The sequence below is a fragment of the Danio rerio genome, chromosome 11 (genome assembly GCF_049306965.1).
Source record: "Danio rerio strain Tuebingen ecotype United States chromosome 11, GRCz12tu, whole genome shotgun sequence".
NCBI classification, from domain to species: Eukaryota; Metazoa; Chordata; class Actinopteri; order Cypriniformes; family Danionidae; genus Danio; species Danio rerio.
Genome location: NC_133186.1, coordinates 28416307 through 28441166, shown reverse-complemented (window position 1 = coordinate 28441166; position 24860 = coordinate 28416307). Strand labels below are relative to the sequence as shown.

The 24860-nt window shown below is 35.6% G+C and overlaps 2 protein-coding genes across 3 annotated transcripts in view; one reads left to right on the top strand and one right to left on the bottom strand.

Annotated features, from left to right (window-relative positions):
• Nucleotides 1–773: 773 nt before the first annotated feature.
• ppcs (phosphopantothenoylcysteine synthetase) lies at nt 774–6850 on the bottom strand. Its single transcript, NM_001045240.1, has 4 exons — nt 6723–6850; nt 3090–3631; nt 2898–3001; nt 774–1229 (listed from the first exon to the last, which is right to left on the bottom strand). Exons 2-4 carry the CDS (start codon nt 3622–3624, stop codon nt 906–908), a joined length of 963 nt encoding a protein of 320 aa, NP_001038705.1. The 5' UTR covers nt 3625–3631; nt 6723–6850; the 3' UTR covers nt 774–905.
• Nucleotides 6851–8002: 1152 nt separating this feature from the next.
• foxj3 (forkhead box J3) overlaps nt 8003–24860 on the top strand; it is a 130206-nt gene continuing 113348 nt past the window's right edge. Inside the window, exon 1 of one of the 2 annotated variants that reach the window (NM_001326388.1) lies at nt 8003–8229. The gene's annotated coding sequence lies outside the window, so the exon portion shown is untranslated. The remainder of the gene's footprint in view (nt 8230–24860) is intronic. The other variant, XM_001922238.8, reaches the window with a different exon arrangement.

Sequence of the window (24860 nt, the reverse complement as noted above, 5' to 3'; positions counted from 1 at the left end):
CATACTTGCTTCATAATATATACTGTAAAAAGTGATTAGTTACCTAAAGCGAGTAAACCAAGTGCCTTAAAAGCAACAAGTTGACTTATAGAAAATAATGCAAGTAAATCCATTGTAACTTGGAACTTTTAAGTTTTTATATGTTAATTGTACTCACTTTTTAAAATATAAATAAGAGTAAACTAATCACTTTTTTTCAATATTTCTTTATTATATTAGTTTTTTCCAGCTTAAGGCAAAATGACATACAGTAAAATAAATCTGCTCCTCCAGACTCCAGTGTGTCTTCTGAATTCAATGCAGGCTATAATTGCAGATTTTATCGACTTAGTGAGTCACCAAATATGTAATATTGTAATAATTACAAACAGACGTGCTAAAATAGTCTGACACTGTATAAAGGATTAGTTCATTTTAAAAAAATGTGAGTAGCATAATTATAAAAATCAAGTCAACTTAACTGGTTCAAGTTACAATGGGTTTACTTAAAGTCAACTTGTTGCTTTTAAGGCAATCGGTGTAAACACTTTACGTAACTAATCACTTTTTACAGTGTAGTTCCCATCATCAGTCTAAAGTTTTATTATCAAAGACAAATGTAATATTAGGCTTAAGATTATAGTTACAAAGGCATACATTTATAATATAATAATTTTGAACGCTATGCTTGAAGGACAAATTAAGACTTGTACGCTGATCTATTTTAACAGAGGAAATTAATCTGAAGTATTAGATCTTAAATAATTAAGTTCAAACTTCCTTATTTGCAGAAGCCAGCTTTCCAGAATCAACTTTATTTTTTAAATTTGAAGCATGATTGTTAGAATACAACAAAAAAACTTGATGCTAGATCTGCCGCATAGAGCAACTTGAGTCTACATGCAATGCAATCGCAGCAAGGTTTTTCATATTTGTTGAGAAATAAACTGACTGTGAGCAGCGGTCAGGTTAGTGACGATCTTGTCCTCAATCTCGGCCTCTTTCTGCACTTCCTCGTCTGTGAGGAGCAGCTCGTATTGAGTGTCTTTGGTGACCACGACTACATAACCGCGACGTGTGTCAAGAACATTCGCAACCACAGCCTGGTGGTTGTAGGTTTCTAATGCACGCCGTGCTTTCTCCAGAAGGATGGAGGGGTTCGTTTCCAACTTGAAAGAGATGACAAACGCCTGAGGAGCCCAGTCCTTCACTAGTGGAGACAGCATCTTGGGAACCATCTTCATACTTATCTAAAGGACACAAAAACAGCCCGAGCATTGACTTGTTGGAGTCTGAATACACTATAGTATTATTTAAGAAAAATTTAAATACTGTTATTTTATTTTTAGTTACTTTTAATACATTCATAACGATTAAAAAACATTTTGGTAACACTTTGAATGAGAGTTTATTAGTTATAAATGCCTTTTCTTATGTAACAGTGTATTAATTGTTCAAACGTATTTAATATTGATTTGTAAATTAGGGTGTTTGTGGAGTCTTAAAAAGTCTTGAATCTGCTAAAACATTGACTTGTAGGTCTTAAATCTTTTTAAACAGGACTTAATTTTCCATTGCCCATTGTTAAACTACCCAGTCCGACCAAATCCTGTACACCAGGGATGTCAAACTCAATTCCTGGAGGGCCGCAGCCCTGCACAGTTTAGTTCCAACCCTGCTCCAACACACTTGACTGTAGGTTTCAAACAAGCCTGAAGGACTCAATTAGTTTAATTAGGTGTGTTTAATTAGTGTTGGAACTAAACTGCAGGGCTGTGGCCCTCCAGGAATTGAGTTTGACATCCCTGCTGTACACAGTCACCTAACACCACATCTCAATAAAACTTTTACAAATCTCTATTTACAACTCTATTTAACAATATGATTCAATAACATTTGTAAGTTCTCCATGTATTTGTAGACCATAAGGGGTAAAGAATGGTCTTAATGGAGGTATGAAATTCATAATCGTCCTAAAAAATCTTAAATTTGACTTGGTGAAACCGGCAGAAACCCTGGTAAATGTTCGACTACGTTATTAAATACTTAAGTTTATACACTGAATGAATATGAAAATTACCTAAAATAATAAAAATGCTGTACATATTTATTGTTCATGTATCATGCTTGGCAACTAATTGAGAAAAAGTTATTTGCCTGTAATTGACTATAATAACCCTGTCCACAACTGTTATAAAAAGGAATTATATTAATTAATACACTACCAGTCAAAAGTTTGGGGTCAGTTTTTTTTTTCTGTTCATTAAGGCGGCATTTATTAAATGTAAAAAAATTGTTAAATATTTATTAAAAAAAAAACAAAAAACTGCTTTTTTGTATGTAGTTGAATGAAATTTTTAATCCAGTCATTATTGCTTTTATTACTATTACCATTAATAATAATAATAATAATTATTATTATTATTTGAGTGATTTCTGAAGGATCATGTGGTTCTGAAGACTGGAGTAATGAAGCTATAAATTTATCTTTAAAATCACTGGAATAAATGATTAAATTAAATTATAAACTACTTTTGACCAGTTATTTTATAATGCAATAACATTTCACAATTTTACCATTTGTAATACTAACAGTACTTTTGATTAAATAAATGCAGCCTTGTTGAGGAGGAGAAGCTTATTTTAAAACATTTAAAAATCCTACTGACCCCAAACTTTTGATGGTAATGTATATTATAAAATATATTTTAAAAAGATCTATTATCAAACAGTGCTTTTTCTATATTAGTATACAAAGTACGAAGATATAATAAAGATTTTGTAAATTAAAAATTAATTGACTTGTGTTTTTCCTTTTATTTCCATTTATATGTGATGAACATAAGTGAAAATAGCTTAATTAGATCTAGATCCTGTGATCTCATAGACTAAATAACATTGTATTTATTATACTACACCTGAAGTGGCCCATTCGAGGACTGAATTTTGTGTTCTGGCATTTCAGACGCTGGGATGTAGAAATCAGAAACGGCAGCAGCCAAATAAAACATAGCCTTGGACCCTAGAAAAAAAAGCCACAAATTAATATAACAAGTAATCCCACTACTAATTTATTTGCTTTAAAATCATTTTAAAGTGTCTTTGTTCACCAATGGAGCTTAAAGCTTGGGCTGCAGCTTTGAGAAGATGGAGGTACTCAGACAATGTGTTGAACTCCACTGGAAGTAGTAATCCAGACACTTTCACCGCCTGATAGCGCTTTAAAACCTTGGCAATGTTTGGAAGTGCTTCCTTATTAACCAGTACATGACCAGTGTCCCCTTTATCAGTCTCTAACTGTAGGCTGTCCAGTATATTGACCCCTGTGTATAAGCGAGTGTATGGATAGAGAGAACGATGCCTGTGCAGGAAAATCACTGCATAGCCCGAGTCCAGAAAATACTCAGCAGAAGATGACCCTCGCCGACCACTGCTGAAGTTGTCCAGGAATCGGACCGTTCGGGATTCCAGAGGTACTTTTGTTCCTCCAGAGGTAATGAGGACTACTCTGCGGCCAGCCGACCCATGATGTTCGGCAAAGTCTGCCATGAGTTTCTTAACCTCCTCCACGTGAGAGGGGACTGCAAACTCTTCAGACAGTCCTCTGTCTTCTGCACTTGAGGCTGAGGGGTTGGAGTGGGCCATGGCAAACCTGAATGAAAACATTTTAGTTATTAAAATGGTATTAATGTGCATATGACTATGAATGAGAGTTTTGGGTTACAAATTATTTTACAATTAGTAACATTCTTTAACTTTCTGGAACATGGGTGTCCAAAGTTTTTCTTATAATAGACCAAAAACAACCTTGATTGAGGGTTGTGGGCCGAATGTATCTACACCAAACCAAATTACATTAAATTTGCCATGGGAAATTTGTAAATTTTTTTGCTAATATTTAAAAATAACTAAAAAATGTAAAAAGCTAGAAAAACCTAAACATCTGTCAAGTGGCAGAATTTACATTTTAAAAGTCTGATTCCTTTACAATATATAATTAAGCAGTTGGCTTTTTTGTTGCTCAGGAATAAAACAAACAAACAAACAAACACAAACAAAAAAGTTTAGTTAAATTTGAAATCCAAATCTCTGTCAAAGGTATTCACCAAAATTACCTTCCCATCCCTTCTCTCTCTTTTCAGAAGGGACAGAGGACCAAATCAAAAGTCACCATGTGCCAACTTTGGCCCACGGGCGCTCCTTTGGGCATCTCTGTTCTAGAAGGTTAGGACTAGGGTTCAGTTTAAGGTTACTGCATGCAATTATAAATAATTTAGGTTGCAAATTAATTACAACTTAATTACTATCACAGTTAATAATTTATTATGATCAGTTAAACATACTAAAAATTTAAAAAACTACATTTGTAGATTTCTAGAGGGTGGGCCATTTATATGGATACACCCCAACAAACCTTATTGGGAATTTCAAAAGAAAAACAATGATGTGCTTGGTTTTTTAACGTAACTTTATACTTTAATGAGTTATTTACAAGCCCCCTCGCATATACTAATGTGCCACAAACAGGACGTTAATTTTACCAACCATTCCCATTTTATTAAGGTGTATCCATGTAAATGGCCCACCCTGTAGGTGTCTTTTTAGAATATCTATCTTCTGTTAGGATATCTTCAAGGCTAAGAAGTGGTTCAGCCTTGTTTGAAGACATCCTAACAGGAGAAGTTTTTTAAAGCATATTTCATGAAACAGAATAAAATACTTAATTGATACATTTGAGAAAAAAAAAACTGATCAAAATTAGAGAACACTTTTAGACTCCTCCTAGTATGGTCATTAATTTGGTACCTATAGTATCTGACAAACTTTATTTAAATGGCAGCTGAACTTTCCAGTTTTCACTGAAACTTTCTATCGTGCCCGAAACCCTCTGACAGCAGGTTGTACAGAAAAAGGGATGAGCCTTTCAGCCATAGCAAGAGAAGCCTCTTAAAACTGCTTCGATTACACCCATTCCAAAAAGGATCAACAATGCCTGGAACAGTTTCAATAACTACGATCCCATGTCAAACTTGTATGTTTTTACACAAAATTCTTGAGTGAATTTTGGCATATTAATTACAAACTCACTGTACACTTAACATTTATTTGAGCCATTTCAATCTGGCCTCTGCAAGTTTCATTGCATAGAAATGATTTGCCTCTAGCTGTGGATCCTGGCTGCTTGTCATTTTTTATCCTTCTTGACCTTGGTGCATTTTCAACATGATGGATGACTCTTTTTACATCTCAAATATAATCTGTGTTTGGCATTGCTTAGACTGCACTAAACTGGTTCAAATCACACATCTTAAACCACATGCAGTTGGTCACCTGGTGTGGATACAAGTCCAAAATTGGCTCAGCTTATGGTTCAATCTTAAGTCCATTACAACTCCATGCACATTTCACCTTTTGGTCACCTTTTAGGTTTCTTGGCCTGTGGAGACGATTTTCAAATCCACATTGATTCAAAACCTGGAGACCTTTCAGCTGTACTTTCTTGTAATAGTGTACAGTATCTCTGAAAGTTGCTCTTCAGTGTTTTGGCTTTCAGCAGTGACATTTGCATTACATTTAACTGAATTAAACTGAACTTTAACTGTGACGACTGAACGGAAAAAGTTTTAATTCACTAGAACTTCATGTTAAGCTGCTTTGACACAATCTACATCGTAAAAAGCACTATAGAAATAAAGATTAATTGAACTGAAAAAAAAAATAATTCAACCCATGCTGTCCTTTATGGTGGCTGAAAAACTGGTTAACACATTTACTTTCTCCCACATTAAATACTTCAATAGTCTGCTTGCCGGCATTTCAAAAAACACCATAAATAAATTGTGTCCAAAATTCAGCTGATAGAATTCTGAAAGAGACCAAAATTAAAGAACACATCACTCCAGTTTCCGTTCCTCTGATTCTGCCATTTTAACTGTTTAACTCCTTTTGCTTTTTGCTCCAAAACTCTTAAACTCAATCACCTATTATAAGGCATGTAAAATCTTTTCAATTTGAAAACATTTCAATGTGAAATGTTTTCGATTTTTTTTTATTTACAACGTTTCAGAACGTTTCTGGTACAAAGTTCCCTTTAGTAAAGAAAGATTAATGTATTTCACTATTTCTACTCATTTTTGACTGCTGTAACAAGAAAGTTTACCTTGAACATTTCTCTGTGCTGTAATTATTGCTGTTCTCCAAATTTGGATCATTGTGTTTAACGAAAGATAAAGGGTTTTTTGTTGAAGTGCCTTGGTTATTTTGTAAAACACTTTCAATTTTAGCCACAACTAGAATTCATTCATTTTGCAATAAATAAATAAATGAAATAAATAAATAACCAAGTGCTTATAAATTCACCAATTTTAAACTGCACATGATGTGTAACACGAGTAAAATGATTACGGGTATATAACCTTTGAATAAAATATACCAAAGCCGATTCCAGACCCAAAATAATATCTTACATAATTATTACTAAGTAGCATTTTAACTAATAATAAATAAACGAGTGTCAAATGAATATATGACCCAGCACTTGCACTAATTTCAACTTAAATGTTAGAAATAGTATCATCACTGTCATCTTTCACCAGTATAATGCATCAGTAGGAAAAATCTGTACTATACAAAACCTGTGGCTTTCTAAAAGCAATATAACATTGTCGATGTCATTGTATATGCTACTCTTATAATCGCGCTAATACAGAACAATTAACATAACAAGCGTAGTAAAGGTTTACCTGTTTGCTCACTCACAAATAACCTGCGGACTAAAATATTTCCTTTGCGAATGACCCTTATAAACTTGAACTGAGTGTGTGACAGATCGGCAGGAGCAGTTCCTACAACTTATTATGATTGAAAGTGCGCATGCGCAGCTTTCGCTGTTGTGATTGGCTCCTTCACAGGGCTGCTGCGTAGATTCCAAAATAAAGGTTTCAGATTTCCATTATTGTCTGCTTTTATAGTGTACAAGGAGCACAGGCGGATGAGGGACAAAAGTAAGTGCACAAGACAGCAGTGGTAAAAGAGACAGACTTTACTGAATTATTTGTTTAATGTTTTTATTTATTTATTATAGACAATAGACAGTGTTACCCATTCAACCTGTAATAAATGCCTATGCAAGGCATGGGTTTAACATGTGGTCCACCTCCAGGATCACAGGGGGCAGTATTGTTTAAGCAATCAGGGTTAAGAAGTAGCTGTAAATCATTTTGCATACATTTATGGCTGGTGCAATAAAAACTTGAATGTGATATTTATCCATTCTAAAAAAAATTAAATAGAAAAAAGTTCCAGGGTTTATAACTTTGTGTTGTAAAGGTGGTAATTATTATATATATTTTAGAAATATTATATACAACATTGAATATAATATAATATAATATAATATAATATAATATAATATAATATAATATAATATAATATAATATAATATAAGAGGTTTATTCCGCTGTGACTAAGCCGAAAAGAAAATGAATGAATGAACGAATATAATTTAATATAATATAATATATTATAATATAATGTAATAAAATACAAGAAATAAAGAAGCTAATATGTCAACCTGTTATTATTATTATTATTATTATTATTATATTAACCTTCATTAATTTATTGTTATTTTATTGTATGTAGCATTATTTAACACCATTTATTTGTTATATTCAAGATAAATAATAAAAAATAGCAAAGAATCACGAGCTCACAATCTACACTGGTCCATGAATGGCAATTTGTTTTACAAAGACAAAGAAAACGATTAGTAAAAGTATTTTTTAATAAAAAGTTTTTAATGAATCGATGAAACACTTTATTATTTACAATCATTTTAAAATAATTATGATATAATAGGGCTAAACGACGTGAGAGTAAATCGATAATAATTCTAGTAATATTTTTCTTCTTACTAAAAGCAGGCACTACTTTCCGGCTGCAATCCCTGTCGCAGCTTGGTACAGTGGGCCGTTCTCTGTCCAAAAGTAGTTCCGGATTTGTGATCCGCGCATTCCCCGGATGTTAGCTATTCAGAGAGAAAGACGAACGAGCGAGAGAGAGGCGGAGAAGCCAGGAGACGCCACGGACAAACCGGTAAAGGGATTGCGGGTCTCAAACCCACGACAAACACGGAGAGTTGAGGCTCATTTCGAGGAGAGAGGGAGCTGTGATCGAAATAAAGGAAGGGGAGGGGGCGGCTAACTTTGACAGACCTGCACTGGCCTCCAGAAGCGGACACGAGCCCGGGTGAGTACGGCTGAACGGCGCGAGCTCGCGACATGGAGCTCTCGAAGTTGAAGTCAGGGCCCGCGAAAAATGGACGACTTTAACTGTTAGTTGTGGGGTGTTGAAGTTCAGAGCAGAGCGGGAGAATGGACAGACGTCCAGGCCTCGAATGCTGTGCTGCTGTCGCGGTTGCCGCCGTCGGTCGGGGGCAGGTGGGGACACTGCAAGCTCCACTGTCACTGGAGAACAAGTTTAGTTAGCAAGCCTGCTAGCCGCCAATACGGTTTTGTCAGACAGGTAGCGAGAGGGAGCTGCTAATTAGCCGCAAGCTTTACTTTAGCTCGCCTGCTATTTGTTCGCTCAACTGACAGGCGTTTGACGTGAAATATTTGTGACTGAAACTCGGTCAGTAAGGCGAGCTGGAAGGGAGCTCATCGACAGGGAACTGCCAAACGAGCAACTTTTGGTCCTGTCAACTAACAGTAGTTGGAGGTGGAGGCCGAATCTATTAATATTTTGGAAACAGACGCGCGGCAGCTGCGTGTCATTTTAAATGCGAATCCTGGCCAACTTGTTGTGCCATTAATAATATGCATGGGAGCTCTGGCTTTTGTGCGGGTAAATAGACGATTGCAGTTTGACTTTGTGAAGTTGTGCAAGAGTTATTTCTATTTCATTCAAGTCAGTCTAGCATTTGAACATTTGATGACAGAATCCAATGCAAATCAGCTCCTAAATGAAAGCACGTTTGCAAGATTGCATGCAGCATATATTGGTAACCTTAGCTGTCATGTGCAGCACAAGTCCCCTCGTCTAGTCAGCTGCTGGAATGTTAGCCGCTGTCTGTCAGGTATTTTGGATTTTCCCCTTTAGCTACTTCAAGAACAGACCTTTTTCTGTCATGTTGGGCTCTGCCTTGAATTTGATTTCTTGTTTATGTCGCAGTGTCTGACCTTTATAATTCACATGGAGCCACCATAATGTGCATTAAGGCGTGATAGCACAGGTGAATAGGCTGACACATGGATGTCACTATTTTTGGGTGTTTGATCAATATAATGGTTATTTTTGCGTTTTCATTTACAAGACTATGTTTTAAGTGTGCATGGGTTATCTTATTGCACATGCCTTTTGTTATCATGTTTTCTAAACTTATGATTAATTGTCAAATAATTGCATTTTACAATTTAATTGTCTGCTTATGCTGTAGCAAAAGCCTAATATATTAATTTGAACTAATTAGAATATGTTTTTCTTTAATACTGGGTAGTAATATTAGACTTTTCATCTTTAATCTTAAGTTTTTTTTTCAGTCACTGGAAACTAGCAATCTTATAATACAGTATGAAGTAGATTAATATTGTGGGGTTTGCTCTTGTCACTTACAGTGCAAGTCTAATGCATAATGTTTTAATATTTGCTTAAAAATTATGCAAAATGATTCTGGATGTAATTTTGTAATGTTGTGAAAATAATATTTTAAAGTTTAAATCTTTCTTTTTTTATTCACTTTACATTTACCAGCCTAACTAATGTAATATATTGCAAGATCACACTTTATTTTAAGATACAATTCTCACTTTTTATAAACCAATTTTATTTTTTTCTTTTGCATTAGTAAACTCTTAATTTGCTGCCCATTAATAGTTAAGGTAGTAGTTAGATCAAAGTATTATAATATTTGGGATATTGGAAAAGATCATGCAGAATATGTACTTTATAAGTACTAATAAACACTCAGCGTCTTAATAGCCAGATAATAAGCCACTAGTTAATAGTTATTTATACTAAAGTTATATAATAAAATAAAATGTAATTGGTGGTTCATTCCGATGTGGTGACCCCTGATTAATAAAGGGATTTAGCCGAAAAGAAAATGAATGAACGAACAAATGAATAATATAATATAATATAATATAATGCTTTTGTAAAGTAAAAGAAGGCTGCAAGATAGCCAAACATTTTAAAATTGAGTAGTGCATAAAAAGCAGTGGTTTTGCCTGTGCTGTCTTGCTTTAGGTTGACAATGACAGCTTGTCTGCATATTTTTGCTTGCATATTTTTGCTATATGTGGATTGACCAGCAGCATTCTATTAGTTATAATGGGATTCCCTCCTCATTCTCATTCGCTTAAAGAATATAGTACGATTGGAGAGAAAGACTGTTGAATTATGCACCAGCATGCTTAAAATATTGAATGATGGACACATGTGAACTGCCCGAGACATATTTTCCCCACCCAGTCAGTGTGGCAGTACAATAGTGTGAAAGATTCACGTTAGCACCAGACTTGTTTGTCTTTGGGTTGTCAGCTCACAGAACGCAGAAAATGATTGAACCATCAGTTGCCTGTCAGAACACGCCTGGTGGTTCTTGTGCTAAAACTGCTGCCTTTTAGTATTTACAATTATTGCATGAAGAACTTTGTTGCATTTGTTTAAAAATGTGTTGTAACTCCTGCATGATGTACTGTTCTTTTTGAGGTCTATAACTTTGGACTCGTGTATTGATGTAAAATATTATAGGACACTGTATGTGTGTTTCAGCTGTTGAATCATGGAACATATTAAGTTTCATTAAAGGAAATGTTGTTTTACATCACCAAATTTATGCACAGGTTTTTGCTGTTGTTTTCCCTCCAAAACAATTCCTGAAGGATGATGCTGTTAGGGTCCTAGAGTTTGGTAGGTAAATTATATTCTGACATGGATAGAAATTGGAAGAGATCTATAAGGTGAAAATTACATTATAAACTAATGCTAAAACAAAATATGGAACTTTATTATATATTTTTGTTATGGAATAGTGTTTCGATCACATTGTACCTCATTTACTGGTCAGCGGTTACATGATTTTGACCCATGGGGCTCTTCGTATGCAACAGTCTCCATTCCACCAGCGGGTATGCTAAAAGTAACAGTTGAACTTACCAAAATGCATCATTTCTCAAGTAAACAGTGTGTCAGGCACTTAAAGATGTCAATTAAAACAGCTTGTTAACAATGTCATTTGGTGTAACATTACATATGTACCAGCTGACTAGGTGTCCTGTTTAGTTTAAAGGATTAGTGAGAGATTTCCTTCCTGAAAAATTAACATGTACTGGATATATGTCCATAATAAATATGGAATTCAATCAAATCTCGATTCTAATCGAATTCCAAGCTTATGTAAAGAAATAGAGTCCTAATATTTGTGTCAATGCCCTGTTGTAAATAAAAACAGTATTTGTCAATGATGCTACGATCCTATTAATAACTAATAACTGAGGAGGACAGAAAACAGACATTTGGTCTATTGACTTGGTGATTTCTTTGTTCATCAGAAAGAATGAGTTTAACTCAATATTACTCAAAATGACCAAAGCCTACTGATGAACTGGTAAAATAATCAAGAAATTACTAGATTTTTCAATTATGAAAATATTTATTTATTGTCTCCCTATAGGCATGGCTTGATAACCAGTTTCAAGCTTTACTGCGGTTTGGAAAAGTCTAGGTTTTAAAATCACCTAAATTTTTCTACGGTAGTTAGGTTTGTGTTTTTTACAACTATTTTATTTAGTTTTCTATTGAAACAGTATCTCCACATCAAAAGCTATTGGTCAGGCCACAATTCGGCAAACAACTGCAAAAACAAATCGCTTATAAACAAACATTCAAGCATGCTATAGAGCTGAACAGTGCAGTGGCTTACTTTATATCCAAAGAAAAGATGGATATCCAAAGGTGTAAAGAAATCTGTATTTTTGGAACTAATGAAAACAGCAGAAAGTCAGTGATTTATTTGAACTCTTTAGCCTGACATGTTTACTATTCTAAAATATTTAAAATTATTATGATAAAATTAATTGTGTTCAGTGGGGAAAAAGTTGTTTTTTTACCCCGACATTTAAAAAAAATTGAATATATTTTAAAGCGATAATCACAATAATGTTAAAGCCTGAAACCGTGATTTTTTTTTTATCCAAGGTTATCATACCAATCAGAAACTTTTACTGGCCCATGCTTACTTTACTATAACCTAATTTGATTTCCGAATGTTCAAAAACATTTTAATTGAGTACATAAAAAAGCATCTTCAGTATCTGTCATTTATTAGTCAGTTTGAAACTTAAAATCTTCATTCAATATGATAAAATATCACTCGCATCTTTGCACATTGTGACTTAATATTTTCTTAAATATTCTTAATAATGCATACATGTGAAAGGTTCATTTATCAAACTGCATTTTACTGTTAATTTGATCTCATTTGTACCATGTGAAGTGTCCTAAATAAAAGTAAAGTAGTGAAAATGGTAATGAAAGAAGTTTTTGTTACACCGGGTTTAAATCCTGTCTTAAGAAAGGTATTACCCCTTAAGTGTCTTCTATCTTTCATGTTGTTCATTAGTGCTTTGCTAAATGGGCTGGAATGGGAGCTGTTAAAGAACACAAGCATGGCATCTGTTGTTGCGCACCATAACTGTTCCCATGCCAGGATCTGACGAGGCCTCCTCTGCAGTATTGCATACAGGCTCGTCTCCGTCTTACCCTCAGGCCTCAGTGGGCATCCTGCCGCTATGTCTAAACTCACCTGGAAACTGCTGGCTTTATGCATTCCACCTACTTTATCATTGCTAAACGATGCCATAGGCTACATGCCAAATGGGCCGTTGTATGGTGCTTTAGATATTTGGTGACTGTTATATATTTTTTGTACATTGGCGCTATATGGTGTTCAGTGTAATGAGCTGTCTTTACTGTTACACTGTTTACAGTGTTTTCTAATGCATTTGCATAATTTTTCATTTTTTTCTCCTCTGCTGAATTGGTCGTTGAGATTTTGTCCCACATTTAGAAAAGTTAAGCCTTTCTCCAGCTGTGCTGCCCAAACATCTGTTCTCTTACACTTGTGTTGTGTGAAACCAGTGTATCATTTTCTCTCTCTCTCTCTCTCTCTCTCTCTCTCTCTCTCTCTCTCTCTCTCTCTCTCTCTCGCTCTCTCTCTCGCTCGGTCTGCAACAAGTGGTATGCTTCCCATTAGTTTCTCTATTAGTTTTTCACAATCAGACAGATTTTAGTTTGTGATGGTGAGAGAACATCCATAATGACATTGAATTAGCAGCAAGGCATGTGTAGATTGAGCAGTCTGACGTGGGCAAAAAGAGACCGACACTCACCTTTCGCATACCAATAGCTCATTTGGAATTCAGAGATGGCCCTTTGCCCAGCCCTGTCTCACTGAGAGCCTTTTAATTTTTCCTCCTTGTTGAAGCGATTATTCAAATGGCTGTCCGTGAGATGAAGTTATCAGACCCCTGTTGGTAAATGGGGTCCAGGCAAGCTAAACGCATGGCTTCCCCATCTCAGAAAGGTAACCCGCTTGTCCTCCCTTCCCACTGACAAAGATATCAAATATTTAGATAAAATGTATTGCTTGTTATTACTCTTTTTCTGTGTTTTGTATTGTCTTCTTTTCTTTTCTGCAGCCATCAGTGGTTGTCAGTACTGCATGTTGGTGCTTGTTGGATAGAAATTAGTCAGAGCATAGCACCCTTGCAATGCTAGTGTTAAAATAATTAGCGTTTATTAGTTAAATGCAGAATAATTTATATTCTGGTAAGCTATGTTAATTCAGACAAGCTGCCACCATTAATATTACAGCAGTCCTATCGCAGCATCTTCATCTTTACTATGTGTATCATTCAATAGTGTTCAAAACGGATTAGTTTGAGGTTGTCTAAAACTAGTCAGCTTATTATTTTGATGAGAGCCCAGTACTGTTAGGTTATGTTCCTTAAGGATACATCAGTGTACAGAGGCTAATACTGACAATTGTATAACTGAAAATGGGATGAATTAAGAAGCAAAAGTTTTCGGAAATGCTCTTAATCATGCTCATTGTTTATATACACTATTTTTTATCTCATGAAAAACTAAAGTGTGTAAATGAGTCACAAGAGTACCATTAATTTCTCTACCACACACCCAAATAAAGACCTGCTATAAGATACTGAGTTTCCAATGCCTGATTTGAACTGTAATGGGATCATCAAGATTTTTTTTAGGCACATCCTGTAACATCGTGTTTTTTTTTTTTTTTTAAATGTCGTTGGTCCATGTTATGAATGTATTTAGCAGATGATTTTATTTAAAGTGACTTACATGCATGAATGCAAACCCGGAGCGTTTATCAGTTAGGGATTGCATGCCTTGTTCAAGGGAATCACCTCAGCCATGACATTGAGGTGGCTATTTATTCAATCTTACCACCAACAACCCCTGTTGGTTTTGGGACTCAAACCTGCAATCTTGAATCTCTGAATCCCAAGTCTAACACTCTTACCATTAGGCCATGGCTGTTGCGTAATATTTTAGTCAAATCAAGTTCAAGTGGTTTTGTAAGTGGACTGAGACCCATTTTCAGTCTTAGTCCACTTGTTTGGTCCACACAAAAGTTCAAATAGCAGATAACCAATCCTGCCCAGTGTGAACACACCTTTCATGTACAAACAGTCTCTTGTCAATAGATGTTGGGCGACTGGTCAACTATTTTGCTCCATGCATTTTTATATTGTCTATTTTAAGCTGTCGCAATAATACTCTAAATGCCAAAGCTCTTGTTATGCCCAAATCCGATATGAAGCCGTGCTGTGCTAGCGGTGAGAGTCAGTAAGTAGCTCGGTCTTCATTAGCAAAGTCGTTCATCACTAGAATGCAGATGAGCTATGAAGCCATTCATCTCTGATTCCAATTTGAATCTTGTTTGCAGTCATATTGTGTGAGCCCACTTTTTCATGTTCAAGAAGTCTCTTTATGTGAAAGATCACTGGGGGATAATTGCACTTAAGTGAACCTCATTTAGAACTGACCAGAGCAATTACAGTAACTGCAGTTCCAGGCATTTTTGGGCCACCGGTTTCTAGTTTCGCAGCTTCAAGGCTATGATCAGATTGGAAATAGATTGACGTTGAATAGCAGAACAATTTTAAAGCAATTCCTTCTCATGAATGGCAATTAAAATATTTGAGCATTTACAAAAAAGAGAGAGCTTTTTCACAAGGTGTTACGAGGTGAGCTGAAGCCAACACAGTTTCTTCAGGCGAAACCCCCGGGGCTTTTGGGAGCTGTTTTATTATTAATGTTATTCAGGAGCCAAATTTCGAGTTTTGCTCAGCTGGGTGCTTTAATCTATTTTTGCTGTAAATTAATGAATTTTTAAAGAGCCCCTCACTAGATATGGGTGGATATGGGAATGCTGCACTGGTTCAGAGTTTTTCAAACAACCCCCCACCCCTGGGAAGAGGAGCGCAGATCTACCGAAGCACTACACTTTCATTTTTTATTAATGCTGAAATACACTGCCAGAGCTCTACCAGTCTCTCCATGTACAGAGAACTTTGTTAGATGTTGGTCTGTACTGTGCTACTCTGGCAGATCCAACAGCAGTTGGAACTCCAGATATGCAGTGCAGTGGACAGATTATGTGTCATTCGCCCTCATTACCTGGCTGGAGACCCGTCCTACCCTCCAGATCGAATTTGTCATGGCTGCAAACGGGGCCTTGGCTGCTTTTTTGGCCTTTTGCATTGGTTTGGTTTGACTAACCTTCTATTTAATCTACTGTAGCGTTTTGTGGTTTCCACAGGTTGCATGCACTCAGTCACTTTCATTAACCATGCGGCGTTACCTATTTGACTACACATGCCGTCTGTTCACGTCAGTGAAATGTGTGGGGATACACCTTAGTGTATGTTCATTGCTTTCACTATTACTGCAGAAAAATTTCTTGCTGCATTGCCTGTTTGTCCTTGGCGAAACTGGCTGGTCTGCAAGGGTGCGTCACAGTGGAATTGGAGGACTTTTTTGTGTCTTCTGTCTCTTAAAACAGTACAATACAACAGCGCAATATATTTCATTCTGTGCCTGCTGAAGGTAACAGAGACTCTCCTTTTTTCTCTCTCTCTTTCAAGAGAGATGTGGACACTGTGTGCAGGGAGAGGATTTTACCTAGATTACACAGCTTAAGTAATCATAATCAAGCTCAGCTAATACCATTTAATAACCATTTTAATTACTTTAGCTTACTGCACACTCAGCTGTAGTTACAAATGCACTTCTGGAGAAGCCCTAATAACTTGCTAAAGATGGACAATTATCCTTGGTCTGTGCTTTTGAGAGCAATTTCTGCCCAGTTCCCTCCACGTTTTGCTTCATTTCTCCCATTTGAGTGTCTGAGTAGCCAAAGCTGTAAAGCAGACATAGGTCCGATTAATAAAGCTAATTGGTTTAGCACTGCAGAAATTTAAAGTTTTGTTTTTTAAAGTTCCTTTTGAAAATTATGAATTAACAAAATACTGATTTTAAATGCTGGTGCGTTTAATGTCTGTTTAAAAACATTGTTTAAAAGGATTTCCAGCTCTTAATGTTGCACTTTCTCAATTTCAATTTAACATGGTATTATGCTAATTAAATAATTGAATGATGCTTTAGTTCATTTTCCTGAAGCAGTGAAATGATTTAATTTTATTAAGCTGTGCTTGAACGTTCAAGTAAGTCGAGATATTGCAGTATACCTCTCCTTGAGAAATGCTCAAGTTTAAAAAAAAAAAAATGTTGCATCATAAAAATGTTTGCTGCTTGCAATAAGTGTTTTGAAGAAATATTCAATATTATTCTCGATGTGAGTAGCATGCAAACCATTCATGGCCAGATCAGGGAAATAACACCATGTAGAACTTAACTCATACCTGCTGTTAGTGGGGTATAAATTGAGATTTCTTTTTACATTAAATTTAAGATATGTACCAAGGCATCATTTATTTGATCAGACAATACAATAAAACAGTAATAAGTTGAAATATTATTATTTAAAATAGTAACTTTGCTTTTCTAATATATAAAAAATATAAATAGTTTAGAAAACAGTATTTCTAAGCATTCTCTAATGAACTGAGGTTATTAATCATTTAAGCTTCATATTAAGAATAAAATTTTTTATTGAATACGTTGTTGTAAAGAAGACAAATTTCATTCATTTCTGTAAAGAACTTCATCATGACTTGATGCAACTTTTAAAATGTAACATTAAGATGTAATTTAAATGCCAAGTTATTGCAGTTATCTTAAACAATCATGAACAGGCGATTATGTAATTACATGCAGTTCAGTGACACCATTTTGCATAATCTTAGGTGAGCCTGAGCTGCTCACCTGTCTGCTGATTAAAATGTGTTTACAGCATCATTACAGGCCTTGCTCTGTGGTTTGCATCAAAGGTAAAACTGGCACAGGAAGTGTTTAATGCATTTAGCACACTGTCAAGCTAAAGCCAGAGCGATGGTGTTCTCCCGTGATGCAGTTCTTTCAACCTTTTGACTCCGCTGACTAATAGTTTCTGCTGCACTAAATCGTTCTTAACATTCCTCTTAAAGGGAACGATTGTGTCATTACGCTTCAGAAAGTCCTTGAATGAAGCCAAAGAAGTGCTCTGCGAACACGGGGAGCGAGCTTTGGGATGACGTAGGTGACACCATAAGTGATTTCTCCCCTCTGTCCTCCTGAAGTCTCACACTGCCGCATTCAGCTGGCCTCCCTCGCTTAACAAACAAGAGTTCTGTGGAGAATGCCTCATGTTACTCAAATGAGTCATATTTCCTTTGGACTCTGCGCTGCTCCCTCTGCACAGCTTGAATTAAGTCTACGTGGGGGAGGGGTGCTCTCATCCTCGTTTGACTCCGAAGCTTTCGGAGGTTTGGTCAGTGCCGTTGGCCTTGTGTTGGTGTGTCAGTAATGGGACGTGAGCCACACTGATCAATGGGTCTTTAGAATGCCAGATCCCTTGGTGGCTGACACCACTGACATCGGGCTGGGCCGGCTGAGTCATGGGCTCTTAAATAGGCCGGCTGGAATCCTAGCCCTTGGAGTGACCCCGCTGGTGGCTGCAGGAGAGGAACAAGCTGCACCTGGTGTCTAAACTCACTTTTATGATGTTCTGTTTGTGTTTGTTAATAATGCAAGCTTTAGAGGGAGTCTAGCAATGAATGTTGGTCGGCATTGACAATTCAGCATTGGAAATATTGTTTTTTGAAGACTCTTTTTCTGTGAGTGTGCAAAGGTAAAATAAGAAAGTATGACTAGAACTGGGCAGCAGTGATTATGCTGGAGCTTAATATACTTGTTTGTCGCTTTGCTGCTTATTTGCATTAAGTTGGAATCACTAGATCTAATTGAACTTTAAGGTTTTATCTTCACTGCCATTTGTAAGCACAGTGCTTCCCACAGGTTTGAAATATACTTATGGTTTAGGCCAGATTGAGACAGACCATTACCCACTGCACATAAATGGGTAACTGTATGCGACAAACAAAACATCATTTGACTTTTAACACTATTTTTATAATTATCTGTTTTAAACAATTCTAATTCAGTGGGTTCTTTTCAGTGGGTTAAAGTAAAAAAAGACTATATGCTATTCAGGAGCCATGCGCACTTTGATGGGGTAAAATCTGCTTCTCTCCATCTCTCATTCAAGTTCAGGTTGCTTTATTGGCATGACATTTTGTATAGTATTGTCAAAGCATTTTAAATCTATAAAATATGCAATATATATATATATATATATATATATATATATATATATATATATATATATAGGCGAGGCAGTGGCGCAGTAGGTAGTGCTGTCACCTCACAGCAAGAAGGTTACTGGGTCGCTGGTTCGAACCTCGGCTCAGTTGGTGTTTCTGTGTGGAGTCTGCATGTTCTCCCTGCGTTTGCGTGGGTTTCCTCCAGGTGCTCCGGTTTCCTCGGTCCAAAAGACATGCGGTACAGGTGAATTGGGTAGGCTAAATTGCCCGTAGTGTTTGAGTGTGTGAATGTGTGTGTGGCTGTTTTCCAGAGATGGGTTGCAGCTGGAAGGGCATCTGCTGCGTAAAAACTTGCTGGATAAGTTGGCGGTTCATTCCGCTGTGGCGACCCCGGATTAATAAAGGGACTAAGCCGACAAGAAAATGAATGAATATATATATATGTGCGCATAAAATTAACGATAGCTTAGAAAATGAAAGCAAAACGAATTCCCAGACATTTTAGTAGATTTAGAAACTCCAAACGAAATGAAATGGGTAAAGGAGAGAAGATTTTCCACTACTTAATTGCTCGCGGATGTTTGTTTATATTAGGCAAATACAAAAAAAGTGTAAAAAGATGATGATAATGTTAGACAAAAAAAGCGTCACTAAATATACTTGGGTGGCCGCTAATATACCAAGTTAAGTCTATGTGTGGGAAGCACTGAAGTATGATTTCAAATATCCCATAGAGCTGGTCTTTTGTAAGTTTTATAAATCAAATGCATTCAGTGATCATTTCAGATTCAATTTAGCACTGTACAGTTTTTCATATCATAAAAGGTGTTGACCATACATCATAGTAAAGACATAATGCATTTTTCTATTTTTTTATTTGTTTATTTTTAACAATGCTTATTTTATTCACTTAGAATCTTACATTTTACAATTACAGTGGTTCAATTTTGTAATGAAATATTTTATTCCATTAAAAAAAGACAACCAAAATTTTACATTTATATAAAGCATTAATATGCTTTTAATTTATTTATTAAATTTTTGCCAGACTCTAACGTTATATGCTGTACTGTATTGTTTTTTCTGGATTTTATGGTTTTGTCTGCATTTTTTGCATTGCAGTACTCATGGTTTTATTTTATTCAAATAAATTGTAAACATAATGGCTAAAATGCAGCCTTAAAAGTGAGCATAAGATGCTTCTCTCGATAAAATAAAAAGTAGCACATCTACTCTAAACATTTGAGCAGAATTGTCCTTTTTCTAAGACAGATCTTGAAGATAAAAAAAATCTGCAATAACAGAACAGCTGTACTGGAGTTTGGTTTAATCGAACCAAACCTGTGAAAAATGAACGCACCCTTAAGAGCTATGTTTTTATTCTTCTCAAACGATTGAAGTGTATCAAGGTATACTTAATATTTCTTTAAGCTATCATAGCCAGCTCCTAATATGCCTAAGCACTCGTGGGGAGGCTCTGTGTTAGAGATTTAGTTTAACATGCTTCGTGTGCTGCAAGAAATTCATAAGTATTTAATGTTTTCGGTGGGGCAGTGTGCTGATTTGTGAACTGCCTTTTAAACTGTTAAAACATGACCCCTTTGCCAAATCGTTTCAGTCAAAACTGCTTTTTTGTCTTCCCTATACCTGCACTATTTGGTTTCTTGCCAGAATTGGTGAGTCACTGGAGACTGAATGACCTACTTTTAATGTCTTCAAGGAGTGCCAGAATGAGTTTTCCTTTTTTGTAGCAGAGAATGGAGTGGATAAATAAGGGTCTTAAACCTGTTTTTTGATGCTTATAAGCGGTGTCAGTATGTGAATCACCTCATAGAAATCACTGATTAAAAAAAACAACTTTTTTTTTTTAGCTGTTGTCTGAAAATAAAATCTGAACCATTTAGATTTGTGTTTTAGTTTTTGTCAGGGAATAGAATAGAAATCATGAATATCACATTTTACATTTGATATTATTTTATTTTCTATGCAAAGCATGGTTTTGTCCTGCTCTTTATGAGACAAAATCAAAGACTGTGAAGGAAACACCGTATTGGGGGATTTCCTAAGACCATCCTTCTCTCTTTAACTAGATGACTGGTCTTTTATTGCGCAGCTTCGGGTAAAAGACGTGACAAAATGACAATAAGTCATACTGTAAAAAAAAAACAGCTTGCAAAATCGAATTTGCTCTTCTTTAAGCTTGAAATAACATTCCCCTTCTCAAATGGTGCTTTGAACCACTAATTGCTGTTTCCCAGGATTTGTTGTCTGGCTTTGAATTGGAGACAAATTTGAACCGAACGTGGCTTCTTGCCTGCTTTTTTCCCCTTTTACAAGTCTCTGTGTCTTTGATGTCATCTGCTATGAACCCTGCAGCTTCGTCTGACACAGTCGCGCACAGTCCAATCTCCCTGCAACACATAGTATGGCTGCTCCAGGGAGGCTGTTTATTCATTTAGTCTGATGTCTTTAAATACGGTTTGATACCTCCACATCCCCGTTTTTGATTTGGTATCCCATTAACATGCAAAAGAGGAGGTCGCTTGTAAAAACTGCTATGCGGTAGGGGGTAGCAGACTTTTTCATAGGGTGCTTAATGGCCGAACACTGACCACGTGTATCTAGTGCATGCTGGCTTTTTTTTAAGTTTTTTTTTTTTTTTTTTAAGCCTGCAAGATGGCAATAAGACGATTGCTAAATAGGGTCTTTAAATGATGGTCTTTTTGCCTGTCATTCCGTTTTTGGCTTTGAACTTTAAGTTTAGATGGAAGGCTTTGAAATCATTCACTCAGTTGTCTCTGTTGAGTGTACTGAATTGTGAGCATGCTGTGAGTTTCTTTATACATACAGTTTAATTCACAATTATAAGCCCTCCTGTGAATTTTTTTATTTTTATATTTTCCAATTGATGATTAACAGAGCAAGGAATTGTTCACAGTATTTCCTATAATGTTTTTGACACAATGCTCAATTGGGACTAATGGGCCCAAAGTGTGCCAAAAAAAATATCCCCCACACCACCAGCCAGAACAGTTGATACAAGACAGGATGGATGCATGCTTTCATGTTGTTGACGCCAAGCTCTGACCCTACTGTACAAATATTGCTGCAGCAATCGAGACCCATCAGACCAGGCAACATTTTTCCAGTCTTCTATTGTCCAATTTTGGTCCGCCTGTGTGTATTGTAGCCTCCGTTTAATGCTCTTAGCTGACAGGAGTGGCACCTGGTGTGGTCTTCTGCTGCTGTAGCCCATCCGCCTCAAGGTTTAAACAGTTTTGCGTTCAGAGATGCTCTTCTGCATACCTCAGTTGAAACGAGTGGTTTGAGTTACTGTTACCTTTCTGTAAGCTGGAACCAGTCTGGCCATTCTCCTCTGACCTCTGGCATCAACAAGGCATTCGTGTCCACATAACTGCCGTTTACTGAATATTTTCTCTTTTTCAGACCATTCTCTGTAATGCCTAGAGATTGTGAACGAAAAATCTTAGCAGATCAGCAATTTCTGAAATACTCAGACCAGCCCGTCTGGCCCTAAAAACCATGCCACATTCAAAGTCCCTTAAATTACCTTTCTTCCCCATTTTGATGCTCTGTTTAAACTGCAGCAGATCGTCTTGACCATGTCTACATGCTTAAATGCATTGAGTTGCTGCCTTGTGATTGGCTGATTAGAAATTTGTGTTAACGAGCAGTTAGACAGGTGTACATAATAAAAGTGGCCTGTAAGTGTATATTGCAATGTGAATAAGGTTTCACTAGATTACTTGCGTAACTATTTGCAAAAGAATTATTAGGATGATTTTGTCGGGTAGTGCATATGCATAAAATATAAGAAACAATCTACAAGCATACATAAAATCAATAAAGAATAAGATACAAATTAAATAAACAGCGTTTAACTATTTTCAGAGGAGTAAAATTGTATTCAACTGTACAGTAATTGAATAATCAATCATCAATCGTTTTTAATATGTCAAAGTTACAAACTGTTAAATTTCTCAAGCCTGAATGCTTTTAAAATCTTCACAGATTCACAGGCTTAAAAAAAACACTTGTGAATTTATAATATTAAATATAATCCAGACTCAGCATTGTGTATACTTGCGACGTGTCTATGATTATATTGCAATATTGATGCTGAAACAATATTTTGTGCAACCTTAGTCTACTGAACAAACATTGTTATACAATGACTTGCCCAATTACCCTAACTTAGGTTAAACCTAATTAACCTAATTAACCCAGTTATGCATTTAAAAGAAATCGGTTATTAGAAATTAGTAATTAAAACTGTTCAGAAATGTTGAAAAAAATCTTTCCATTAAACAGAAATTTCTGAAATTAACAGAAATTCTGACTTCAACTTTATACTCAGTGTGTATGTATATATATGTATGTATGTATGTATGTATGTATATATATATATATATATATATATATATATATATATATATATATATATATATATATATATATATATATATATATATATATATATATTCAGTTGAGATTGTGTTGTATTTATTTTTAGCTGTAGAATTTGTTTTAATGATGACTATCCGTGAGTCATTTAGCATCAGAATGCAGACAGTGATCTACAGTGGAGGCAGTTGCGAATAGGAAGTAGAGAATCAAAATTCTGTCCAATATTTATAAGGTAATTAATTATTTTCAGGGTTTGGCTGGTATTAAAATTCTGTCTTGGTTTTTGAAACTGATTATTGTAGTCAGTAAGATTACTTATGATAGGTAACTGTTTTGAATATAGTATTATAAAAAAACTATGAGTTATTATCTCTAGATTTGTTTCCTTTGATTGCAGTATTGAGTTTATAAAATAATTCATAAATAATCTGTTTTATGATGACCATTGATTGTTATTAGTGTTGAAAACAGTTAATATTTATGTGGAAAGCATTATTTAAAAACTTAAACCTTTTTGATTAATTTAATTCACTCAGTTTAAGAAATACTCTAATCAGCTGATTGATGCGCAACAAATTCAGGATATTGATGTAAAAATACCCCTTTAGAGTTACACTAAACTATTATGAAATCAAATAGGAGAAAAAATGAAGTGTCAATCCACGCCAGGTTGGTGACGGTAGCAGGTTTTGACCACTGCGATGGTAAGGGTGTTGCTTTTTGATAAGCTGGAGCAGCCCTTCACACATCCTTCTGTTCTCATATGCGTTTTGAGATATAGCATAAAAAAAAATAAACACTTAATGGAAACAACAAAATTCTAAGAAAACACTTATCTGTGTGAGATGATGTAAATATATGAGATAAGTAAACATCCATCATTAACGTGAAGTTGTAGATTTACTCACACAGAAGGCTCACAATTGCAATCTCAAACTTCATTCATATCTTCTTCTGAACATATGTTTACATGAAAGTGCTTGCATGTGTCTTACTTTGATGTGCAGCTTATTATGAAGGAGAAAAAGCTACACTGGTGTGATTTTGGGGCATAAGTTAAGTTGTAAACTTTGGATGGAAACAGTCCAGTATTAATGCCCTGCATAGAATCACGCACACAAATAACTTGCTCCTCTCATCGAGATTGCGATCATGCATATTTATTAATAAAGTAGCATACAAAGTGACGTGGTAATGTGTGCAATATTTAAAGTTGCAGCTTTTTCCTTCTAGATGCTGCCAGATGCATGTATTTCACAAATGTGCGCGCTCTCTCTTTCTCTCTTTCCCCCTGTAGTTAGTTTATTAAATAAACATTAACCTTCTATACTACTCGGTCTAATTTAAAGCATGCAGAATGATAAAGGAAAAAATCCATAATGCACACTCATGGATTTTACCTTGCATAAAATGTGCGCAAAGCGCCTTTAAACATAATAGAGTTTTCCTTGAAAATAGAAAGAAAAAAAATTAAACCATTTTGGAAATAAGAACTTTATTTACATTACGAACTAAGATGTAACCGTTATCCATTTTATGCTTTGTTGATGGAAATTATGTCTTCTCTTTTCTAATGTCTTGGTATTTTTCCAAATATTTTACTGACGGTCATAAAAGTTTTGAAGATCAGTTTTATCTGCAGCAGGAGCA